Source organism: Ornithodoros turicata, unplaced genomic scaffold, assembly GCF_037126465.1.
Source record: "Ornithodoros turicata isolate Travis unplaced genomic scaffold, ASM3712646v1 ctg00000916.1, whole genome shotgun sequence".
Lineage (NCBI taxonomy): Eukaryota > Metazoa > Arthropoda > Arachnida > Ixodida > Argasidae > Ornithodoros > Ornithodoros turicata.
This window is the reverse complement of record NW_026999418.1, coordinates 136397-146179: the sequence shown is the minus strand read 5'-3', so window position 1 is coordinate 146179 and position 9783 is coordinate 136397. Positions and strand designations below refer to the sequence as shown.

At 45.0% G+C, this 9783-nt stretch overlaps 2 protein-coding genes across 3 annotated transcripts; one reads left to right on the top strand and one right to left on the bottom strand.

Moving 5' to 3' along the window:
• Positions 1-289: 289 nt before the first annotated feature.
• LOC135375693 (uncharacterized) lies at positions 290-1684 on the bottom strand. The gene is made up of 7 exons (XM_064608347.1): positions 1672-1684; positions 1308-1470; positions 1145-1222; positions 1015-1068; positions 824-868; positions 417-443; positions 290-329 (listed from the first exon to the last, which is right to left on the bottom strand). Exons 1-7 carry the CDS (start codon positions 1682-1684, stop codon positions 290-292), a joined length of 420 nt encoding a protein of 139 aa, XP_064464417.1.
• A 2665-nt stretch (positions 1685-4349) lies between these two features.
• On the top strand, positions 4350-6404 carry LOC135375701 (uncharacterized). Of its 2 annotated transcripts, XR_010417344.1 has the most exons (5): positions 4350-4476; positions 4985-5151; positions 5245-5391; positions 5453-5638; positions 5708-6404. XR_010417344.1 is itself a non-coding variant. In XM_064608356.1 (4 exons), exons 2-4 carry the CDS (start codon positions 5367-5369, stop codon positions 5845-5847), a joined length of 351 nt encoding a protein of 116 aa, XP_064464426.1. In that variant the 5' UTR covers positions 4777-5151; positions 5245-5366; the 3' UTR covers positions 5848-6404. The 2 variants fall into 2 exon arrangements, 1 of the variants encoding a protein (XP_064464426.1); XM_064608356.1 differs by lacking the exon at positions 4350-4476 and having other exon boundaries at positions 4777-5151.
• Positions 6405-9783: the final 3379 nt, after the last annotated feature.

Below are 9783 nucleotides of genomic sequence, written 5' to 3'. Positions count from 1 at the left end.
TGAAGCAGTGTCGATCGTTTCGCAAACATCTTCAAATATGTGAATGTCTACTTACGGAATATATGTCGTACATCATTGACCTGCATTTGCAAATCAACACCAGCAGGAATTTACACTTCTCATTCAAAATATATGTATCAGCTAAAAAGGCATATATTCAATCTATACTTATTTACATAGTTATATATCTATGCTGTGTTGCATGAGGCAGTTACGCAGAGGACGAACAAAACACAAGCCTATCACAATGCTGAGTTGTGCCCAGCTATACTTGTTGCATGCATTCCACTTACTTTTTGGGAGCTGCTGTCGGAGTGGCCACATGAGAGCTGCAACAAAAAAATACCTGATCTGAAACCTGGAATGTGATGTGCAGACTACAAGCTGAGTAAATGTAATAGTTTATACCGACTTACCTATGCTGTGATGACTGCTCAAATATTCTGAAAAATGCAACTACAATAAGAACAACAACAAAACTGCATCACAAGGAAGCTACAGCACTCATTTTACAGTGAAAAACAAATACTTAATAGTAGTAATGCAGTGCTTTAAGTTGTGAGTGACCTGAGATCGAACAAATGTTCATACTACAAAATCCCACCTAACAGATGGATGGATCCCTTATTTTAGATGACTAGCTTTTCCCGACCTGATAGAGGTTACATGCAGTATGTACTGACATACCTCTCGTATACCAACACCCCCTTCAACAGAAAACAATCCTGGTCCAGTGAGTGTTTGCCAGAACAAAGGTTTCACCACGTACAAATTATTCGTGTCCTGTGTCTTATTGTGTATGAAAAACTAACTTGATGCTTACCTGGTCGAAGTTGACTCTTCTGATGGCACAGTCAATGGGCTATGGCTGAAAAACATCAAGATGCAGTCACATGAGAAATTCTGAGATCACACATAAAGTTGTGGGACCTAAGAGCCTTATTTCTGAGCCACAATGGCTCTTTCTACTCAATTATTCGTTTCACAGTAGAAAATGTTGCACATGAAAGTCACCTTGTGGACGTGTCATCACCTCCTTCAAAATATGATGAATGGACCATAGATTGGCTGTATAAAATTATGCATATAAAGTTCTTGGTATAAAACTATTCCGCGAATGACCGTGCATAAAAAGCATACTCACATCAACCCCTCAACGCCAGAGCAGTTTTCCTCTATTGGGCTGGAGATGTCGGCTGCGGGAATGTTAGACAACGTCGCACTGCAAGGAAACAAGTATCAATTCTTAATAACGACCACCTATATACTGAGGCACCGGTTTAAAGCAAACTGTGGAGCACACTTACAAGCTGCTGTCTCTATCTCCTAAAAAACTGTCGAGAGTCGTATAAAAGGCCCATTTCGAGTGCCTGACCTCAGCCGCCCCGCATCCACTCCTCTTTGAGTCCAGAAATTTTTTCTTTTCTGCTGCGGCCTTCATCGTCTGAAATTTTTGTGCTGCCACAGCTCCTGGCAAACAGAATTGAAAACAAGACAAAACGAAACTCAGACTCCGAACAGCCGTAACGTCAGGAACGGGAAGCGTCAGGTTGCCTACACATTTGATGTGATAGACACCTCACGACTTTCTACTGTTACGATAAATTAGAAATGTGCAAACACATGCACAAGAACGTCCACACGAGAACATGCAATTCTGGCAAAACTCACCTGTTACTCCCATTTCGTGCCCGATCTCCGCCCGTCTTTCATTATTGTATCTTTGAAGCTTGGAGATGCCTTGTCATATAAAAACCGGTGTGGCAGATTAACTGGTTAAATGGAAAATTACTCGACATTTTTGCTTGCTCCGTGGTCCCAACGTGGTCTCCGCGTCTTCGCTGCCTTCGCGCCGTGAAATGCGGAAGCAAAACAACGACACAGCTTCCGCTACGTCATCGCCAAAAGAAGCTCCCGATTGGTCAATGTCGAACAGCGCTTAAAATAGCACTGAAAAAGTTGACCGGGGCTCAACTTTGGCAGATTCCGTTTTGTAGCAGTTCATAGCACTGCGAGAAGGAAAGCATAGCGCGGTTTTTTACCGCTGTGTAGCAAATCGCTGTATGTGGGAACTGGCCTTTATGCCCACAAACTTTGATTACCACAGCACCTCCAGAAAGTAACAGCATATGTGTCACATGGGATTTTTAAAGGTATTCAGAGTGTATAATACCTTGTATTAATTGTTGTAGATCTAAGCAGCCTCTACAGTACACTCTCAGAAATTAAAACTTGTCAGGGAACTGTGATAATTGTTTCAGTTAATAGGCATGCACATATACGCTATAAGAAGACAATTATTTATTGAGAATGCACTTCTCTGGCCACTCATGTTGTTTACATCTACTGTTGATCACATTCATTTACCACATATTATATTCTTATATATTATTATTATATTATCACATATTCGATCACATTAAATTTAAAATTTAGCATATATGAGAAAATATCAGTGGGGAAGTTGCTATTCATTGCTCATTCCAACCTAAAATTGAGTGCTACAAATTTAGAGAGCGTACCTGACCATTGTCATTCCTAAAATATATATATATATATATTGCCATTGTAGCAAGGTCACAAAACAATAAATGTAGCCTTTTGCGACCTCCCTGCACGTTCATTGTATCCTGAAACGCATAAGTGCAAGAAATAAAACTTGATGTTGTATAAACTTGACATAAAATGTTGAATAATATGATATAAAATATTGAATAAACTTGAACTCGTATATTCTCTTTACTCATCATCAGTGATCTTCATTACAAAAGCATATCGTGTTAGACTTTTTTGTTTGCGTTTCACAGACTGGGTACACGAGGGCCAAAATGACAAAATCACAACTGTTTCAATCTCCAAATAGTCATGTTGCAATTTGAAGACCATACGTGGAGCTGCATTGTTTGGAACATGCTTGACATAACAAGCATGACAAAGTCAGCACTGGATACCAGGACCCCGTCCACAAGCAGCTTTTCTCACGCTGCAGTTGTATTCAACAAAAGCATGTGAGTGCTGGAGAAGGACATTCAGTTTGGCACAACCCTGCCTGCAAATAATCAGAACAAATAAAGGAAGAAGCAAACAAACATAGAAGGGCTGTACTTCAAAAAGAGGTAAGTCCTGTGTCTCAAGGAGGTGTTACCACTTTCTAAGTAACTTAATTGATTAAGCTTACATCACTACTTGATTGTCCTAACGAGCGTGATCTAATTGCGTGAAGTATTTAGGGCTGCTTCGGTGTGTCCATATTTGCGAGGCAAAGCACCGCTGTCGTTTACTAAAAGACTGTTTCTGCGGCGATGCTTGATATAAATCATACTAAACCCATACCCGACTAAGACAACGGCTGTGATTCTACAGTACGATCTCTTTCTGCCATGCGAGTATATATCATCCCGGACCGTTCTTTATGGAACAATTTTTGTCCAGAACGCAGCACGGGATATTACATACATGGTTGTTGTTAACCTCACATCGTTTCTTATTGAAATATTGGCTGGGAAACTTACTGTAGTACAATCCCCAGCGCTGCACTGCCGTGACGGTCTAGTTTCGGAATGCAAAACATAACGTAATTAAGAATAGAACGACAGGACACCTGTGAAACACTGTTAGGATACATCAGTATACTGGCACCTTACAAAATTGTGTGATGACAAACAACGATCAACGCCTGCAGCGCAATAAATACTCACAATCTCCGTTGCCTCCCATTGTGTTCTATGGGCGCACACTGCGTTTTAGGGCCTCCCAACATGGCGGCCAGAATGCACGCCTCTCCCCCACGAGCCCCTCTCCCATGCGCGATCCAGCCTTTATACATAGAGATCAGTGTGTTACCAGCTCCGGTGGCGCAGCGGTAACGCGTGCGCTTGGAGACTGGGAGGTCCGCGGTGCGAATCCGCGGGCCGGCTGTGCCGTCTGGGGTTTTTCCTGTGTGATGTGTAATAGGCGTATGCCGGCACACTTCCCCTGAAGTCGGCCCATGGACGCAGCTATCCTCCCCCCGAGCGGATTCCGCTCGGTCTTCCACTTCACCCTTTCCTCTCCTCCTCTCCACCAACCTTCCCTTCCCGAGAAACATGCCGCCTAATAGGCAGGCAGACCTCTCGGTTCCTCCCAACCACACTCCTCCTCCTCCCCCTCAGTGTGTTAGCTACGAGTTTGCCGTACGTTGACTGCGCACTTTGCGACTGCTGATAGCCGTTTTCTTCTTCATTGTCGTCTTTTCAATTTCAAACCACAACGTCAAACAGGGGACACTTCTCGGAGAACTAAGGTAAGGTAGGCACACACGAACAATGGTAAAACAAAACAGAACGCCGGTAAACCTGTTCCTGCAGGCTCTACCGGGAGACGCACCACGTCGAGGCGCGTACATAAGCGGTGCCTCCTGAAGGAGAAAGGAAACTGTGACGCCGATGACACTATGGGCGGTATAAGTTTCCACCGTTTTCCTCGGGACCCCTTGAGGTGAGTTCCTATATATTATAAGTGCCTACGGCCGAGAACGGAGCTGAGTCACTTGGTTGAGGACGTGCAGTGTTTGCTGAAGTACAATGCGTACCTCTCCCCCCGAGTTTTATTGAGAGCGGTGAAGTGAACATAGTGCAAGTTACATAAGATTAATAGCGTTTCAATGGTATCACCTGTTTTCCAGCTTTCAGACTGTATGGACACTCCCTCGATAGGTCATCCTTCCACAGTGAGGTGGTAAACATGTAAATATTTAAGCATGTGGCTGCTGGGCTGCTTTCAACGAGGAGTTTTGCAACGGTTTGCATGTACGGGACACGAAGGGCTGTGCTGCATGTGCTTACATGTACCCAATGCCAGCATGTTGATGGCTTGCTTTGCTTGCTGATTTTTTTTCTTTTTTTTAGCTCTGAATGTAGGGCATACAGGGTCAGGCTGCTGTAGCTAGTGCATGTTTTCGTGGCACAGCTTTGCATAATTCTTCAACAATAAAACTGCTTCGCAGGTACAAGGCGTGGCTGGAGTTTTGCAACCTGGAGGCGGATACGAGTCTAATTTCCATTCGCTCTAAGGTCCTGTGCTCCGAGCGCTTCGCACCAGTTGCTTATTTGCGCACAGGAAGGCTTCGGTGGGATGCAGTTCCTACATTGAAGCGCACACTGCATGGCGTTGGTAAGTATAATACAAGTCGGTATGCTCAAGTTATCACATGAAAATGTTGTAACTCTAGAGGCAATTATTGCGAGTGCTACTTTTGGTTTACAGGAGGAAGTAGTGCCTACGCCAATCAGAGCAGACTTGAAAGCAGTGGGCCTTCAACGGAGGAACGTGTGCAAGCTGTGGTAGCCTGCGATGACGACAGTACATGAGCAATACACCTTCACCAGATGAGTCATCCTTGCCATGCTGAAGGTATACTTGAGTAACGTTGTTGTTGGGTTGGCTAACTGTACGACATCATCTGCTTCATCAGAGTGTGGCACTGAAGAAAGTCAGCAACAGCGTGATCTGTCTCATCAGGACCATAGCTACGCACAACACGCACCAGCCTTGTCAACACAGAGCACTGTTGTCTCCCCACTAGCTGCAGTTGTCACTCCTCTGCCAGGAACGTCGTCTGGTGTACTGCGTGCAGTCTCGTCACCTCAGCACTTAGGAGGTATGTGACGAATACTCTACCGCCATGAAGTCCGCAGACTTGTGAATGCTTTTTGATCACCATTTGCAGGTGGAAGTGGCTGGCATCCCCCCAAAGATTGCCCATCGTCCAGTAGTCTGGCAGCTCCAGCACAGCCAACAAAAGGCAAGCTGGATAACCTCCGCAAGAAAGTGCACCAGTTGCAAGCCCGCAACAAGCCCGTGACCTGATGGAGCATGTGAGGTGTCACGTCTCTGGAACTGTCGCAGACTTCATTGAGGCACAGATAAAGATGGGAGGTGTGTGCAAATTTGGGCGCCGTTGGTCACCACCAAACAAGACATTCGAACTGAACTTGTACTTTCACAGCCCCCGTGGTTACAGGTACTGCCGAAAGCTGTTCCACTTGCCGTCAGTGAGGTCACTACAGCTGTGGATGAAACGTATCCCACTACGACCTGGATTTTCAGATGAAGTCTTTGATGTTGTGAAGCGAAAGGTAACAAACTTCTCTGAAATGGACAAGCTCTGTGTGATAATCTTCGACGAGATGCACATCGAGAGGGAACTCCACTACAATGCAACAGAAGACTGTTTTGAAGGATTTCCGAGCTGTGGCAACTATGCTCACTCCGAGTTGGCAAACAAAGCACTTCTCTTCATGGCTAGAGGCATTTGTACCCCATGGAAGCAGGTCTTAGGCTACTTCTTCACTCACAGAGCAGCATCTGCTTCAGACTTGGAAGAGAAACTGCTTGAATGCTACCACCGCCTCCTGAGTGCAGGACTGAAGCCAAAAGTTGTGACATGTGACCAAGGAAGCCAGAATATCTCTCTATTGGGGAAGCTGGTTACAACTGCGAAGCCGTATCTCACTATTGGTGATGAGAAGCTGTTCTTCATATTTGATCCACCCCACCTGCTGAAATGCCTTCGCAACATGCTGTTAAAGTATGACTTCCAGGTTGGCAACCACATCATAAGGGCGCAGCATATCCGGGATGCTTTTGCCATTGACAAACAGCTTGAAATACGGTCCATGCCACGGCTAACTGATGGGCACTTCAATTTAACGTTCAGCTCAAAAATGAAAGTCAAACTGGCTGCACATATCTTCAGCAACCATGTTGCAGCCTCAATGTTCACCTTATCCACTTTCCACCAGCTACCACCTGATGCCATCCACACAGCCAGATTTGTTGAGCGCGTCGACCGTCTCTTCGACACTCTTAATAGTAGCCACCTGCATGGCAAGACAAAATATTCTTCGGCAATACAACAGGGGTCTGCTCACAAGGACTTCTTGCTGGAGTGCCTGTCCGAGTTTGAGAAGATTACAGTTCTTGGATGCAAGAGACCACCCCCGTGTATCCGTGGCTTCTGCTTGACCATGACTTCCGTGCTTCAGCTCAGCGAAGACCTGCGAAACTCTGGCATACAGTACCTCCTCACTCGAAGGCTGAACCAGGATGCACTCGAAAACACCTTCTGCATAATTAGGACAAAGTGTGGAAGCAACCCTGACTCCAGCTGCATTCAGTTCCAGGCAGCAGTAAGGCATCTGCTACTCGGACAACTTTTTAAGACTACGCAGGGCTCAAACTGTGCTGAAGACGTGGACTCCCTCCTGGCGACAATACCTATTGGTCCTAACTACATGAGCAGACTTGGATGTTCTGCTGCCACGCACATTACTGACGATGTCATCGTGGCACCCAGTGAGTCGCCATCACCGCTAGGGTCCAACAGCGCAACATTTTTTGCAGGGTGGCTTGGTGCAAAATTTCTCGCTGCTCACACTTGCCCCTCTGAGCAGAAATGCAAACTGCTGGAAGACAATGTCACATTTCAGGACAGTACCCAGCTATTACTTTATTTGAGTGTAAAGAATGTGGACAATACTGACTTTGGAAAGCTGTCAGTTCCTATTCCTGCCTTTGCGACGTTTGTGGCTGCGTGTGAGGAGGCCTTCAAAGCAAATGTCAAGACATTCTTCACCTCCCAAGGGGTCAGGTCCAAGCTGTGTGAAGTGTTGGACACACTTGTGCCAAAGACATTGAGTTTATGTTCTTCATCAGTGTATGATGATTTATTTCACTTTTTTCTCAGGGTGCGACTGTTCTGGTTTGCACGACATAGGAATGAGGAAGTACGAAATAGTACGTTACGTCAAAAGGCACTGCAGCAGGCAGTGAGACTAAGTTCATAATCTGTGCACGTTGTTTTGATGTAACCAGAAGTTATTTTCTTTCCATGCAAAAGCAAATGCATGGTTCTGTTGTCTATCCAGTGCTTTCACTTGTAACCTAGATTGCACATGATCTCTTGTGATTCTTTCATTCCTGTGTAGCGTACGATTGTCATAGTGCACTTTTACACATAGTTCCTTACTGTGTTGTTTGTATTTTGACAGCCATGCAGAGTTCAGTAGTGTGTGCCTATTTATATGTTTAGTGTATGTACACCTGTGTTCATAGATACCTAGCATACATTTTCTATTTTGAATCTTCAGCAGTTTGCTATTCTTTGATACGTATTAGGTGTATCCCTGTGGAAGCCCCAGCCATCATCCCATAATATAGTTGTTGTTTGCTTCCCCTTGTATATAGATTCCTAGCATGGATTTTCTATTTTGGATCATCAGCAGTTTGCCCTCTCTTTGATATGCATTTAGTGTATACCTGTCTACATAGACCCCTAGTACGTAATTTGGATCCTGTGCTGAGTTCAATAGTTGTGTGCACAACTGCCAGTATGTACGTGGAGTTATGTGCAGGGCTAAGCACTTTGTGCAGCTTGAAAACCTACACCACGTGGCAAAATGTGCACAAAATAGCAGAAGCAGAAAACATTGTCAATGCTTTGACATGCCTTTAATACAAAAATGCTGTTGTAATCAAAGTAGTAGTCATGAACAGTGTGTATGCTCTGAACAAGGTTGTCATTGCTGGAAGCTGATATTATTGTGGCTGTTTTGCAAGATAAAGTATCACAGACTTCTAAACTGAGCTAATGGACTTGTGCCTTCTAATTCCTCCATAGCATTCATTACGAATGCCAAAAAACTGTTGGGAGACATAGCACCACACAGCATGCAAGTATCATATAATGTGACCCAAAAGTGCAAATATGTTCACTTCCGCCTTCTTGTTACGAGAGATATGTGGAAAGCTCCAGATGTGCATGGGGACAGCAATAGTCCTGGGCCCTATCTATGTTTGCTGGAATTTGTACATTATATTTTTGTGCTTATTCACTACATAGGCTGTCATACTGGTTATTGCACATTATTCTGTCGTGGGTGTTTATACTGGAGTTGGACGGACTACATAATACTGTTTATACTGTATTTATACTGTTTACAATGCCATGGCGAATTTACCTGTGATAAAAGAAAGCAAGCCCCCACCTGGTCTCCTGTGTCCTTTGTTGCACGCATGTCGCTAGTGTTAATTCATCTCTGTTCACAAATTGTTCATGAGCTTTTGCTCTTGGATTTGCTATCAACAGCGATTGTGACATTCTGCGGCTCGGCATCGCGGTGGAAGGAACGCGCAGCGCGAGCGCCTGGCACGCCCCGTGCTATACGTAACGGTGACGTACCACGTGACGTCCATGTGACGTCATTATGACGAAATTTGTAGTGTGCCCCGCAACGGATGGATGGCGCTGACGGTCTTTATCATGGCCGCCCTTGAAGACGTGGTGGCCAATGCAAGCTTCGCTACCATTTATATGTACCTTGAGACGGGTTTTCGGGAGCTGCACTTTCCAGCTGAAAGGGATTTTATCAGTACTTTTGCAGCACGCGAATAACCCAGTTCAGATCTGGTGCAGGAGGTGCAAGCGAAAAGAATGCACCTATTGTGACCACAGCAACGCCTCGATAAAGTTGCTCGTTTCATTTGCCTGAACGACTCGTTCAGCTGTCTCGTGCCTTTAAGTTGAACGCGTGAAACGATTAAGCCCCCTGATTCGAAGACAGAGGCAGGCGTACGCCTTTCTGTGTCATTTTTATGTATTATAATTGACACAAACAGACATACGCCTCCCTCTCTCCTCGTATCAGAGGCGATAATCCTATCATTCGTCGTAAGGGTTGGCGCAGGACGTGCCATGCGGTGAAGACAGCATGACAGCAAGACTAGCAAAGACACATGTTTTTC

Coding starts and splice junctions, on each gene's coding strand:
- LOC135375693 (XM_064608347.1), bottom strand. Junction 1,069..1,144: donor TCTGGCGTTGAGGGGTTGAT/GTGAGTATGCTT, acceptor AATTTTATACAG/CCAATCTATGGTCCATTCAT. Junction 869..1,014: donor GGTGATGACACGTCCACAAG/GTGACTTTCATG, acceptor GATGTTTTTCAG/CCATAGCCCATTGACTGTGC.
- LOC135375701 (XM_064608356.1), top strand. CDS start 5,367: ATGAGTCATCCTTGCCATGCTGAAG. Junction 5,392..5,452: donor TCATCCTTGCCATGCTGAAG/GTATACTTGAGT, acceptor CTGCTTCATCAG/AGTGTGGCACTGAAGAAAGT. Junction 5,639..5,707: donor GTCACCTCAGCACTTAGGAG/GTATGTGACGAA, acceptor CACCATTTGCAG/GTGGAAGTGGCTGGCATCCC.